Below are 14,624 nucleotides of genomic sequence, written 5' to 3'. Positions count from 1 at the left end.
CTTGATTAAAATGAAACCAGGACTTTAACCTGTAAATTGCTGTTGCCTGCACAGAGTCACAAGATTAACTTCTCTTTTGAGTCTATATTTAAACCTAAAGATCATTTACCCCTTTGTTGTGACCACCTTCAGGGCAGGAACTGAAGTATTTGTGAGACGTCCCTCAGAAGGCTGAGAAAGGCTGCAGCCCTAACATTTTTCTTTGTCCTGGCTTTAACACCTTAGTTTGAAGAAGATAATGAAGTCAGCTGATGGGAAAGTTGCTCCACTCCTTCCTTGCTCTCCTTCACTGTCTAGGAAACTAGCAATGGGTTTAAAGCATCTTCGTTTAAGTTAAGACATCCAAAGAGGGGAAAACTAAGACCTAAAGGACCTCTCCAACCTGGGGAAACAAGCTCCAAGCAGAGGGTAGGCTGTGGGGAACAAATTTGGCAGAACAAGTTGTGAGGAAAGTTCAGAGGGCGATTTTAAAAAAACCTCGAGGGTAAAATCTATAAACGAAGATTGTAAGGATAAAAAAGAAATAGATTGCTTAGTAGAAGATCGTAAAGTTAGGATGCCTAAGCATGGGTTTCGAGGACTCGACATCTCTCAAGGTACCATGCTTTCTCCTTTAAAAGCATTTTTACATACATTATCATTACTTGAGCCTCTCAAACAACCCCATTTTTCAGATGAGGCAACTGAGGCTTGGGGCAAAGTTCTGACTTGTCAGGATTACAGATAATAAAGGGCAGAGCTAGACACAATCACGGTTCTTCACCAAATTGTTCTCAGCGGTTTCCTGCCCAAGACAGTCGGGTGGCGAACCGGGAAAGGGACTGCCAAGGCTTCCTTAGCTGCAGGGCTTCGGCCGACCTCCAGGCGGCGCGAGTGGCACGGCGGCCTAGGGCTCCCGCTGAGCGGATACTCAGGCCACGCGCTGCTAAAAACCCCGACTTGTAAATCCGCAAAAGCAGCCGCCGCCCGCGCGAGGCTTTAAGTGTCTTGAAGCTCGAGGTAGTGGCCGGGGCAGACGGTCCTGTCCGCCCCTCCCATTGGCCCCCGGGATAACAGACAGGTGTCTTCAGCCAGCTCCAGCCAGAGGAACGACAGAACCCGCACCCGCTAGCTGATCCTCGGAGCGCTGGGCTGGAGTGCAGCCCGAGACTCCCAAACAGGAGGTTACGCATGCGTGCGAGGAAACACGCGCGCCTACACCCCCTCCCGCTCTGAGAGAGGGAGCTAACTGCTCCTTAGGGAACTGTCAAGGGTAGCCCCTTCCACCAACAGGGCTGGATCCTTCGCTGTTCTTTGCAGCCCACCCATCATGCGACCCACACTCTCCAAATTCTTTAGGACAAGATTTCCTGTTGTGAAACTTAAATCACTTGCGCTGCAGCTTCATTTTATTTCTCAAAAAATACCCTCCCCCCACCCCCATGGAACAGGCTATGAAAACATCCTCGATCCAGAAACGTGCTCCGGTGCCCTCCCCACCCCACCCCAGTTCTGTCGTGGGTCTCCTGGGCCCTGGCTCATCTCCACACACCATTTCTTCGCTTGCCTCCTTCAGGAAACCTTTCCTGATTAACCCCGGTGGGACCGCAGCCATCCCAATTACTCGGGAGAGAGTGCAAGGCCAAGATGAAGGCAGAGATTCGGGGGCAGAGGCGCCTAGCGAGCGGACCGGTTCCCGCCCCGCCCCCTCTGCTAGGAAAGTCAGGCACGGCTCGGGGACACAGCTGTATTGGGAAGCGGAGGCTCCTACACAGTAGGAGGAGGCACGTCCCGGGAGGCCCGAGGACTCTACACAACGCGCGCGCGGCCCCAGCCCCGTCGGTCTGTCCATCCGCCCTGCGGCCCGCCCGCGGCCCAGTCTATGGAGGAAGCCCGGAGGGGCGAGTTAAGGCAGCTTGGCTGAGGGAAGGGGGAGTGGGAGTGCGCCTGTTCCCCCCGAAAAGCTGGCTCACGGAGGGGGCGAGCTTCTCACCTCCCACTCCTCTCTCGAGGACAGGGGGAAAGACAGTCAATAAATAAACCCGAGGCGGGCTGGGACCCCGGGAGACTCTCAGAGTCCAGGAAGGCTGGAGGTGTGGAACACGGAGAGAGGGAGGGGTTCTGTCCTTGGAGATGCGTCCATGCTCTTGGCCTTTGAGGGCACGGGCCTCAAGGGCGCCATTCGAGACCCTGGCGCAGCTCCCTTTAAAAGTTAAAATGGCTGCCGTTGGGGACAGCCGGCTGGGAGGAGGGCGAGACGAGAGGCGGCTTCGGGGGCAGCTGGGGCTTCTCGACGTCCACCCTCTTCAGGGCGCGGCCCCGATATCCCTCCGGCCGGCCCAGGTACAGGAGATGTCTCCCGGGACCCCCGCAGTACCTGGAGGAGCCCCCCGACGGGACCCGAGTGAGCAGGGCGGGGGGTGCACGGTGCGTGGGGAAGGGCATCCGCCGGCTGCTCCCGACCCCTAGCCGGGGAGCAGGGGCGGAGAGCGCGGGCCGGGCGGAGGGCGCCGCGCACTTCCCCTCGGGGGGCACGTCCAGCCTCAGCGGCGGACCACACTCCCGGGGGAGCAGGCTGGAGCCCGCAAAGAGGGCGGGGGTGGGGGTAGGGACCGGCTCCGGCGGGAGCGCCCGCGAGGTCAACGCGGCCACGGCCGGGGGCTCGGCCCCCTTCCTGGGCGGCTGCGGGCCGTGCAGGTAGCGCAGCAGTTCCTCCAGGGTCGTGACTTCCACGGCCTGCCCGGGACAGCCGGGCGGTGGCGGCCGCACCAGCACGCGCGGCGCGGGGCCGCCCGCTGCGTTGGCGCCCCGCGCGCGGCCCGGGCGCTCCTTGGCGTTGTTCCCGTTCTGGTTCCACTCCCAGGGGCCCGCGGCGTGGCGCAGGTGCTTGACCGGCAGCTCGGGCGTGGACTCCGGCGTGGGCAGGCAGGCCACCTCTGGCGGGGCCACGCCCTCGGGCGGAGGCAGGAAGGTGGTGTAGAGCTGCGGCGTCTGCGCCGCGTCGCCGTCCTTGGACGGCGGCAGCTCTGGGCCCGCACCGTGCAGCCGGGCCAAGCTGCGAAGGGAGAGGGGGCGCGGGAGCCCCGGAGTCTCGACGTCTTTGCTCCGCCGTCTGTGGGCTCGGCGACAAGCGCAGGAGACCAGGAGGCCGGAGACCGAGGCGCCCAGGGCGAAGGCTGCAGCCGCGCAGGCCAGGAGGAGTGGGATGGGGACGGAGAGGGAGGCTGAGGCTGGGGGGAGGTCCCGGCGCACGCCTGCCGACCGAGAGGGAGGAGGGAGACTCAGCCCAGGCAGGTGGGCGTGGGAGGGCAAGTCGGAGTTTCACCTCTCTGCGGTTGCTGCTCAGCTTCGCTCCAACACAGGCCGACCGGCCTCAGAATGACCTCCCCTCCCCTCCCCTCCACAGTCAGTCCGTCACACTAGACCTCACACACAGGCTGGAGCTTGGGCCTGGGGAGTCCCCATCCCACCTCTGGCCCCCGTAGCCATGCCAAGAGCGAGTGCCAAACTCTGCCAGTGCAGAAGGAGCTGGGTCTGAAATGCCCAGCTCTGGGGAGACGGAGCTCCAAACAGGCATTAGTGAGCACAAAACGTGTCAGTGAGGGGCTTAGAATTCTTCAAGACTCAGCAGCCCCACACTTCACTCCTATCCCTCCCAGCCAGCCCCCTTACCCTGAGTGTGAGCTCCAAGAGTGGAAGACTGGGGCCGGGGGTGGGCATCACTGGGGGGGCTGGGGGTCTCAGGGGAAGGGCCAGGACCCAGAAGCACTGGTGACAGAGACCAGGTCAGAGCCAGTGAGGCTCCTGTTTTCCACCTCTGACACCCGTTCAGTGGGTCCTCCCCCCCCACCCCCCCACCCCCCTTTGGAACCCAAAGGTCCAGAACTCCAGCCTCTACCTTCCTCTGGGCTTGGGGAAAGGCTCGCCATGCAGGACATTCTTTCATGTATCTTTTTCAAAAACTATTTATTAAGCACTCTACCGTGTGCCAAGCACTGAGCTATATGCGGGGTATCTGGAGGGTGCCGGCCCCCTTCTGAGACTCCGTGTGCAGCGTGCTGCTCTGCTGCCGTGGAGCGCACTTGGGTGAGTGTGGGCCGAGCAAGGGAAGATGACACCAGGATAGGCAGACTCACCATAAGCAGAATCCCCTGTGCCAGACTGACTCCCAGTAGCTCCATCTATGAAGAAGGGAGACAGAGGGTGAAGAGGGAGGCAGGGGGGAGCTTCACGAAGAACCGAAGGGGGCGACTGTGCCACAGAAGTATGGAAACCCACACCCGGGATGGTAGCTGGTGCCCTTCAGAGCTGTGTGCAGCTATGGCTACAGCTGCCCCTGCCCCTCTCTTTACCTTGGCAGTCACTGTGCTCCGTGGATTCCTGGTTCCCAGCCGGATCCACGTCAGTCCTAGGAGATGGAGGTGGCTTAGTGCTATTATACATCTTGCCCCCAGCCCCCACCCTGGCCCTCAGCTTCCTCTCCTAGTGGTGCAGACAAAACTTTCTCCTCAGGAGATCTGGGGGCCCCTCACTTACCCACCGGGTCCCCTGATATCCACACAGCCTCTGGAGCTATGCCATCCACAGTATGGGTCCTGAGAAGCCAGACAGCTCCTGGGGAAAATGGAGTCATATGAGGCTCTCCACTCTAATCACATCCCATGGCCCAGCCCTTCCACTCTCACCCTGGCCTGCAGGAGGCCCCTAGCCCGAGATTCCCATCCTGACCTATCCCAATTCCTATTCTAGGCCCTGGTCACTGCCCACCTGCAGAATGCTCGGGGCAACACTCCCTCCCAGCCATCCCCTGCACTTCCCTGCCCACCCCCACCCCCCCATGCCTGTGTTTCTGTGCTCCTGCTGGCCCAGGCAGCTCTGGCCTCAGGCCCCTCTCACCTCTGACAGGCCCCATGCCGAGCACACCGGCTGAGAGGGAGGTAGATGATGCAGCCAGAAAAAGCCACAAAGAGCCTGTGACCTTCAGTGTCCAACTCCAGCCCTATGACTCGCCGTTCTGTTTGGGCTGCCCGCTTCCCACTGCACCTAGGGTGAGGCCAGAAGGAATCAGAGATGGGGCAGGGGAGGCTCCTTTCTCCCTGGGTCAGTTAAAGAACAGAAGGTGGGGAGGCGCACAAGCACTGACTACAACTCATAGGGCCGCCCCCCCACATTGTCTAGCTTCTTGCCAAACCCCTCTACCCTGTAGCTTCTGCCATGCAGAAGCCAGTGTTAGAGTTCTCACCCCATCCCCCGTCCCCATCTACCACCTCACTTCCATTCCTGCTCTGCAGGGGGCTGTGGGGGGACCGCCAGACCAGGGCCTCACCTGGAGGGGCTGTAGGCGTTGATTTCTTCCAACAGGATGGGCTCACGTCTCCCAGATGGCCCCCCTGGGGGCAGCACCTTCAGCACCATCCCGTCATTGGAGCCCAGGAACAGGACTGTGGTGTTACTGTAGGGACCAGCCCTACCGTCCACAGCTAACTGGGTCAGTAGGGCCCTGGAGGGAGAGGCTTCAGTCAGGGCCACCTGACTGGTGGAAGCTGGAGTGTTTCAAGGACAGCCCATGTATCCTGGTACCCACTCCTGGGTCCTTCCCCCAGCCTAGACTTTCCTTCTTACCTCTCTCACTCCACGTTCATGGGTTCTTCCTCCCACCAATATGACTGACCTTGTGAGGTCAGAAGGAGAGTGGCTGGGGCGTGGGGTCGGGCAGTAGTTTTTAGCAGCATACCTGCTGGTGAGGGTGAGCAGAGGCTGATGGGCGGCGGGTGGCACAGCCGGGTCCAGCAGTGGGTGAGCTTTGATGAAAGTCAGGACATCATCAGGGAGGTCTCGAGAAGAGGGGAACAAGGCAGCCACACCTACTCCTGCACAGGATCCTGGCCTGATAGGCGCGTGGGAAGGGGCAGCGTTAGGACAGGGAGCCAGGGCTTAGTTAGGCTCTGTGCCTCCCACGAACTGCTCTCAAACATGACTGGTCACCCTTGCTGCCCCCTTCACGCAGACATTCAACACTACCGCTTCCCCCTTCTCTACAGCTCACCAGTCCCATGCCAACACACCGAGCCCCCTCCACATAATCCCACAGACCCTCTCTTCATAATCCCATGTGGGGACACACTGCTTGCTTCTGCCCCCCCCAAAACCATTCCCATCCTGGGTACCTGGGGGAGGGAACCCTGTCCTCAGACACAGGTGTCCAGGCCCCATCCAGACTCCTCTGCTCCTTGAACTTGCCCTCAAACCCACGCTCGATATCATCCAGGTAGAAGGCACAGACCGCAGAGCCAGGGATACTGAAGGAGCCAGAGAAACATGTGGGCTAGGTGTTGGAAGGGACAGCACAGCTGCTCCCAGGTGAGACAGGGCGGCTACCCTTCAGCACAATGTGAGGGGTGGAGCCTGAGAGGGTGAGGCAGCCCCTGGGGGCCATGCTGGGAGAAAAAAGAAGAGAAGAACAGCAAACTGGCTTTGAAGGGAGTTTCCCCTCACTACAGGGGCATCAGTAAGCTTTGAGAGGGGACCTTGGACGCTGGTGGGACAAGGGACAGATAGGACCACATTGGTTAGTCTAGTACTAACCTGTTGGTCTGGGTGGTGAAGACCCCAAAGAGAGCAGGGCGGCCATACAAGTCCACAGGCCCAGTTAAGGCCTGTAAGACGTCAAAATAGAAGGTAGAGTCCCCAGGGACAGAGCAGTTGAGCCTCAGCTTCAGGAAGGATGTCCAGTGGCGGTCCAAGGCCCGAGGCGAGCCGCCCATGTCACGCTTACACACACGGGCCACTCGGGAGAACTGTACCTGGGGGCGGAGAGTGGGGGACGCGCAGAACAGTGAGGGCCTCAGGGCCAGCAGGGGGCGGGGGAGTCTGGAGCACTGGAGCACCAAGAGACAAATGCCACAGCAAAGGAAGGGTGTAGAGTGGTAGATCGGACTGGGTCAAGGATGAGGGACTCAGCAGGATGTGGGGGCAGAGGGGTGGGGGCTACTCCAAGTTGGGGCTCAGAGTCCAGGAGATCATGTGGTGGACATTAGGGCCAGGAGCTCTCCCCTGGCTCTCACTGGCTCCCCAGGATCCAGCAGAACCCTCTAGCTAACCACCCCTGGTGCCCACCTCCTTACCCTTCCCAGCCGGGCATCCTCCACAGAGACCTCTCGGAAAAAGAAGTAGACATGGTCTCCATGCTCCAAGGCATGGACAAAGTGTGGCTCTGAAAGGGGAGAGACAGGAAATGGTATGCTTAGAGAGTCCTGGCCCCACGCAGCCTCCTGCCTTTGCATACCTGCACAGTACCACTGCCATCTGCCTGCTCCCTGCTACGGTCCTCCCCCTGCACCTCCTCCCCAAGAGCAGCCTCCCTCCCCCAGGCCCGCCCTGACCTCTGAGCCACTTGGAGTCGTACTTGGCGGAGCGGAGTGGGGGCTGAGGCCCGAGGCTTCTGTAAACCACAGCATCACTGGCCTGGAAATCCGCAGCTGTGGCTGAGTAAAGGCTGCCCTCTGGAGGGGTGGGTAGGGTGGGGTCAGGGGAGGGCCCAAGGATCCGGCTCTTCTTGGGCCGCCTGACCCTTACCTCATTCAGCCTGGCCCTGCCCCCTACCTCAACCCTCCGCTCTGGAGCATGGGCAAAGACCAAATTGGGAGAAAGGTGAGGTGGGAGCCCCCTCCAGCCAGGCCTGCTTCTCACATGCCTAGGTACACACCTGCAAAGATGGCTACGTTGGACTGGGTGGCATCAAAGGGGCATCGAGCCTGCCCACTCAGCTCCTCACCCTCCTGCTTCAGCGAAGTTATCTGGAGGCAGAAGGAGCAGGTTCTTGGAATCCTTGGGGTCTCAGAGTCTGGCTCCGTGGCCCACACCCTCACGTCCCCTTGCCTCTTCCCCCATCCCTTCTGGACCCTTGCACTCAGCACTCCCGTTCCTCCACCCCGGCTGGCCCATTGCCACCAAAGTGGTTGCCCATCTTGGGTTCTCTTGCCACTCCCATGCAGACCCCCCCCCCCGCCTCTGCCTTTGTACCCCGTAGCTGCGGCACACGGGGCTGAATGAGTTCGTTCCACAGGCAAGGAGTGTCTGGGAGTCCCAGGGAACGAGAACACGAATGTAGTTGTGGCACTCGTCCTAGAGAATCCAAAGTTCGAGGTCAGCGACAGGAGTCCGTACAACTGGACGGGGGCGCAGGAAGTAAGGCTGCCTCCCTGGAGCCAGTCAGAGCAACGTGGGGTCAAGTCCCAACTAAGCTCTTCACTGCCCTGCAACCTCGGGCAAATTCTTGGGCCTATTGGAGCCTCACTTTTCCGTGAAGGAAGGTGAAAATTATTCATTGCCTTTCCTGCGCATTTCCCCCTGTGGCCTGAGAGGGAAGCGGGTGGGAAAGTCGGCACAGTGGAGGACAGCTTGGACAGAGTCTAGACTCGGGAGATTCTCCCCTCGAAACTCTCGTCCCGCTCCTCACCGTCAGCTTCCCCCGCACAGCACAGTTCTCCATGTCTTGACTCCGCCATGTTAGATACTGAAGGGAGAAGCAGAGGAGGGAACATCATGGGGCAACCTGGACGCCCCCTCCCGTGATGGCTCCTTTCGGATTCCTCTTCCCACCCACTTGACCCCCACCAGTCCTTTCCCAGCCTCATCTCCACGCCTGCACCTCCTCCCACACGCCCCTCACCTTGTTGGGCACCAGCCCCTCCCCTTCTTCCTGGGCTTGCAGATCGAAGGAGAAAACGTGATCCCTGAAGGGACAGGTAAGGAGGGATCAGAGCCAAGCCAAGGCGCCCCACCCGAGCTCCTCGGCACCCACCCCGCTCAGGTGCAGCAGCTCAGAAACCAACAGTGCAGGCCTCGTGCCCTCTGTCCTCCCCTCTACTCCATGCCTTGGCATTTGTGCTCTGGGTCCCAGCATGTCCATGTCCCATGGCTTGTACACCTGCATGTGTCCCCTGCAAGATGCTGCAGTGGCCATGCAGGTCCCATGTCTGCCCAGGAGCATGCATGTCGGCCCCACAACTGTGCCACGGTCAGATTACCGGGCAGCCACTAGCAAGGTCCGGTTCAAGGTCAGGAATCTCTGAAAGTCCAGCCCAAGTTCTGCAACCACAGCATCATCCTCCAGGCCCCGGAACCAGGATAATGGGGAAGTACCTAGAAGACACAGAGAGGTGGGTGCTGAGGACAAGTCAAACCCTACACACCCCCTCGATACCCTTTCCAACCAGATAAAGCCCAGCCATGGACATCGTGGATGAGCGAGATGAGTTGTGAGGTGTTAGTAAAGCTAGGAATACAACTATTAATAAGATAATGCTTGCCGACTCTGAGCACCGAACTTCCGCCGGCCTCTGCGTTAGCGCTTGAGAAGCCTCGCCTCATTTAACAGCCCTGCGAGGGACGGACTCGCATGGCCCGGTCTACAGATGAGGAGCCCGTGGCTTCACGCCAGTAAGGAACGTGCGTAGCTCATCCAGCTGGGAAGTGGCAGGCGCGGGGAGTCAGATCCAGCTCTGTCTGACTCCACAGCTGAGCTCAGTCCCTTCTCGGCAGGGCGGTGGGGCGAGCGCTCCCGTAGTCCCCACCTCGCACAGCTCCCTGTCTGGAGCACTTACTCCCTTTCCCCCAGCGCTCAACGTTCTCAGCCCTCCCCACGGCCTCCTCTGACCAACGCCAGCGCCCACTGGCCGGACCGTGGCAGCCAGGATCATGAGCACTCGGAGGGAGCTCAGAGTTCAGGGGTGCCGTCTTCACGCTCGTGTGGTGCTTAGAACTGCATCTGGCGCACATAAGAGCTATACTTCTCCCCCAGCACTCACGCCCGGTGACCCAACTGCAATTCTTTCATCCTTAGAATTACTCTAAATCCTACATAAATAACAGGAACCTACAAACAGATAAAGTTTTTATCTTCCCAGAAAAAAGTGGGTTTATGGTTTCCCTCACGGTGGGACCTCGGCTTAGTTGTGGTGCAAATGGTGGACAGGGAGGTGAGAGGTGTTGGGGAACCACTGAACCGGCCCCAAGCCTTCGTTGTGTAACTAATAATAATAATAGCAAACACACAGAAAATATTTGCTGTGTGCCAGACAGTGTTCTCGGCACTTCTGGGGATGACCTCACTTAATCCCTAAATAACTCTAATGAGGTAGAATACTATTTGTTCTCTTCATTTTGCAGATGAGGAGACTGAGGCAAAGAAAGGTGCAACGACTCAGCCGAGGTCATGCAGCTCCCGAGCAGCTTGGCAGGGACTCAGACCGGCAAAGGTGTGGTCTGGCTGGGTCAGGGCTAGACAGCGCTGCCTCAAAGGGAAGACAGTGGGCCCAGCAGTGATGAGCGACTGGCCTGAGTCAGGGGGCGGGGGGAGTCTACCTGCCCTACCTGCCCCCTCCCATCTGCTCAGCGGCTTGCCTCCTCGCATCTCACCTCCTACCCTCATCTCACCTCCTACCCTCGGGAGGGGGCCAGGGCACTCACCTTGCAGGTCAGAGGTCAGCAGAGGGAGGGGGTCCTGGGGAAAGGCAGCCTGGGTATGGGGAAGTGAGAGCAACAGCAGCAGGAGCAGCAAGGGCATGAAGTGGGGGGCACGGGGCATCCTGTGCGGGGCAGCTCAGGCCCCTGGGGGTGCCCCCTCACCCATATGCCGGCCCTGAAAGGAGACAGAGAAAAGTGGGGGATGGGGCCAAATCCCTTCACCCTTAACACCAGCAAGCTGCTCCCCTTGTCTATCCCCAGAAGACCCTGTGGGCTGGGGGAAGCAACCCCTTCTCTGGCACTGCCTCGGTCCCAGCCAGCTGCCACTGTCACTCAGGGCCTTTCTCTCTCCAACTGGCCCAAACTGGCTGGTGCGAGGCCTGCGGGCGTGACCCCAGGTAAGGACAGGACACGCCCGCTCCCCTTCCAAGTCTTCTCACTGGGCCTCTTCTCTCCGGACTGGGCCTGGGATATTCGGTAGCTGACACCTCCTGGCCCCCCTCTTGCTAACCCCTTCTCAGTTATAATTAGACGCTGAAGCCTTAAAATTATAAATAGTGACTCCTTGGCACTGGGAGGAGGAAGAGGGCACCGTGTCTGCCTCCCCCTCCCTCACAGACCCCCGAGGCACCCTGGGAGCCATGCAGGCGCGGTGCCCAGGCAGAGGCAGCTGCGAGGAAGCCCTCACCCTCTCTAAGGGTGAGGAAGAACAGAGTGGGGGGAGGAAGCCTAGGGGTCATTGTCCTGGTCTAAGTTCATGCTTCAAGGGTCTTCCCATTGCTAGGGAGAAGCTGGATAGGGAGGGGAGTTGGGGGGGGGGGCTGCCTTAGCCAAAAATGAATGTGCATCAAAGCCAGATCAGAGGCTAAGTTTAGCTCTGGCTGCAGCTGTCTGCCCGACCACTGCGCCCCCTCTCAGCCTCTCTAGCCCCCTGTCCCCTCCCTGGCTCCGAAGAACCAGCGCCCGTACTTGATGAAGGAGCAGAACCCCTATGAGCAGCCAGGGATGGAACTGGTTATACTGGTGAGGAGAAATGGCTGAACACGTATGTCCCTCTTTCCCTTCTCTCCTCGGGCTGCCTCAAAATGGAGATATAAATAATTCAATGACAGGCAAGCAACGGTAGCCCAAAGTCCAGGAAAAGATGGATATGCTAGAAGGGACGTGAGACAGCCTTCCTGCCCAGCAATCAGCACGGCCACCCACTCCCCGCTGACCCTGGGCGGAACCCCAGTGGGAGGTGTACACCAGCTTCCTGCACTCCTTCCCCTCAGACTGACGTGAGGGGCTGAGATCAGGAGGGAAAGGTGAGAATCCTTTCTTTCTCTGAAAAGACAGCTATTCTTCACCAATCCTTAGGTGCTCATCCCGCCATGTCCACTAAAGAAGTGACCCTGGCTTCTGGGCCCAGCCCATTCCATCTCCCCAATTCCAATCTTGGAGCCAGGACCCAAGTGTACCCCACCCCCAATCCAGCGTCACTGGTGGGGAGGCTGACGTCAGATGGGGTCCCAAGAGGGCTGGAGGACGGGAAGGGGTAGGAACACCTAATGATGACCCCCTCCCCAGGGGCAGAGCAGTCAGCTAACTAACGACCCCCTGGTGCTGAAAGGCCAGGCCTCCCTAACCTCCCCCCTCCCATGTTTCCGGATGCTGTTGCTCCCAAGGGAAGAGAAAGGCCTGTCTGCTATCCTCCCCCTCCAAGTTGCCCTGGGCAACTGGTATCTTCACCCAGGAAACAACTTTGGTCTCTGGCAAGTGGGGAGGACAGCCAGACCCTCTTCCTGTTCCCAGGCCATGCCAGCTTCCATCTCCTGCCCTCAGGAGTGCTGCCCTTTCCTTACCTGGGGTGGTGACTCCTGCGGGAGTTTGAGGGGGATAGGAGACCTCTGACCTGATGGAAGAAGGGACAGGAGGAAAGAGGCTTAATTACACCTCCTTACCACATCCCTTAAAAGTAAATGTGAAAATTCAGGCAAAGTCTACTGAGGCTAGGGTAGGGGACATGCTGCCCTGGAAGAGGGTGTGTGTGGGGGTGGGGAGCAGTTGACATTGAGCTTGAGTACAAAGGTGCTGGCTGCTTCGTGCCTAAAGATGTGAGGGCAGGGGCTAGGGCTGGCCACTAGCCAGAAACTCCTGGAATTGCAGGACCAGTCTTGGGGAAAAGATTGATTGGGAGAGTTTGTGGGGGCATGATGACCACTCCCACATTAAAACCCGCAGAATCCAGCAGCCTTCTTAGCAAAAGCGCCCTAGCTGGGGACAATAGAGGCTAATTTGCATCTCATTTACATGCTCTTCAATTCTAGGCAAAATGCTCTGATAGCGAGCACCCCCAGACCCTTCCTTATTCCCGAAGACAGCAGGTCCTGCCTCCCTCCCACCCAATGTCTCTGCACCCCAGCCCCCAACTTAGACTGGATTAGTCCAGCCTCTGAAAACACTTGGTTGGCCTTTGCACTGGCCCCTAGACTTAAGTATGATGTATCTTTAAGAGGGCTTCCCATATGTTCCTGGAGAAGCAGCATCTAAGCAGTCCCCATCCCACCCGGGGTCTGGGGAAGAAAGGCTTACTCTGCTGGGACCAATCCCAGCTGCATAATACCCCCCATCTGAAGCAAATGGGGGAGGACTGGCCGTCTCTATCTCCCTCTCCAAGGTCCTCGCTTTGCTGGGAGAGGAAACAGCCCTTCTCTCTCCTCCTGGCCCTCGCAGCCACCTCTGGGGAGTGGCCAGGTCATAGCCAGAGTCATAACCAGAGTCTAGGGGGGGCTGGGGAAGGGATGGAGAAGGGGAGACTGGGCTGGGGACAATAGCAGGAAGCTCTCAGGCTAGTTGCCCGCCCCAGTCCACCTTCCTCTGGGGGAGCAGAGGAGAGGTAGAGGGGGTGAGGGGCGCGCCGAGAATCCTCGAGGAACAGGCTGAAGGCGCCTTCCCTTCTCCAAGACATTTCCCCCACCCTCAGCCCCTGGCTCCCAACCTACCCTCCCTCCCACCCAGCCCCCAACGAGGATAATCCAGGTGTCTAGACCCTGGCATAAGGTGGGCCCAGGGCCAGGGGCTCGACGTGTCTCCCCTTTACTGGATCTGGGGCTCCGAGAGGGGCGGGTAGCAGAGTCTGGGCCGGGACCGGGTCCCAGAGCCACGTTAGCGGGAGGAGGGGCTGGAGGGGCCTGCAGGCGCAGACAGAGTGGGGATGGGAGCGGGGGTTGGGGAGCGGAGGCGGGTCTCCGAGGCCAGAGAAACAGGGCCAGAGGCTGGGAACCGACGAGGGCAGGCCTGGGGCCAGTGCTGAGCGAGGTCCGCGGGCTCAAGGTGCAGTCGCCAGCCTGGCTCTTCCCCTTCGGAGACCCCGGTCTAACAAAGCCCTGGGGCGAGTAGGGTGAAAGAAGGAGAAGGGCACGGGGACTGTTGTTTCTCTGGGGGCCCCCTTCCCCGACTCTCTGTCCAAGCCAACCCCCTGAGAGGTCCTCAGACTCCCGTTTGCACAAGGACAGAGGTGCAGCCGTCACACCAAAGTCCGGAACGCCGCGTCCCCCTTCCCATCCCTGCAGGGACATCGAGAGGGTCCAGTTCTCCGCGGGTCTCAGAGCCTTAGTTTCCCTGCTGGGGAGTCAAGGGACCAGGTTTTCCACCCTCTGTACGGTGCGCGCCTCAAATAATCGCCTTTCGTGCTCCCCAACCCAGAGGACGCGACTCGGAGAAGCCTGGTGGGAAGAGGCGCCCGGACCCTGCGCCCAACTGTGCATTGACCGGGTTCGGCCACGGTCCCCTCCTCCCTCCGTGCACCCCAACTCCGCTGACCCTCTCCGTCAGGCAGGCACACAGCGCGCTGGCACCCTCCCGGGTCCCTCTCGCACTTCGGATGGTTGTCCCCAGCCTGCGGCGCCCCCGGTCCTCCTCGCCTCCCTGCAACCCCATCCCCGCTCCGGGGTACTTGCTCCGAGATCCGGGTCAGCGGGACCAAGATCGCAGCGGGCGGGCAGCGGCCCCGCACCGCGCCGAGTTCGCAATCCGTGATTGGGGCTCTGGCGAGACGTGACGAGCGTCCGAATGGGATGGAGCTCGGATCCGACCTCCCGGGAGCAGTCGGGTCGGGCGAGTCCTGGGTCCCAGTCGCAGCCCCCACTCCCGCCGCGGCTCGGCGCAGGAAAACAATGCGACCGCCCGGGGCTCTG

At 59.9% G+C, this 14,624-nt stretch overlaps 1 protein-coding gene across 2 annotated transcripts; it reads right to left on the bottom strand.

Moving 5' to 3' along the window:
* Positions 1-1,402: 1,402 nt before the first annotated feature.
* Positions 1,403-14,624, bottom strand: SEMA6C (semaphorin 6C). Of its 2 annotated transcripts, XM_026486734.4 has the most exons (20): positions 14,384-14,624; positions 12,291-12,340; positions 10,450-10,621; positions 9,009-9,123; positions 8,651-8,714; positions 8,438-8,494; positions 8,002-8,103; positions 7,685-7,775; positions 7,362-7,481; positions 7,104-7,192; positions 6,565-6,782; positions 6,147-6,278; positions 5,714-5,866; positions 5,306-5,479; positions 4,876-5,022; positions 4,516-4,593; positions 4,332-4,387; positions 4,116-4,160; positions 3,652-3,747; positions 1,403-3,233 (listed from the first exon to the last, which is right to left on the bottom strand). In XM_026486734.4, exons 3-20 carry the CDS (start codon positions 10,565-10,567, stop codon positions 2,185-2,187), a joined length of 2,904 nt encoding a protein of 967 aa, XP_026342519.1. In that variant the 5' UTR covers positions 10,568-10,621; positions 12,291-12,340; positions 14,384-14,624; the 3' UTR covers positions 1,403-2,184. The 2 variants fall into 2 exon arrangements, with proteins under 2 accessions (XP_026342519.1, XP_026342518.1); XM_026486733.4 differs by lacking the exon at positions 3,652-3,747.

The sequence above is a fragment of the Ursus arctos genome, unplaced genomic scaffold (assembly GCF_023065955.2).
Source record: "Ursus arctos isolate Adak ecotype North America unplaced genomic scaffold, UrsArc2.0 scaffold_12, whole genome shotgun sequence".
NCBI lineage: Eukaryota > Metazoa > Chordata > Mammalia > Carnivora > Ursidae > Ursus > Ursus arctos.
Note: the sequence above shows the minus strand (reverse complement) of the source record. Positions and strands in the feature narration are given on the sequence as shown.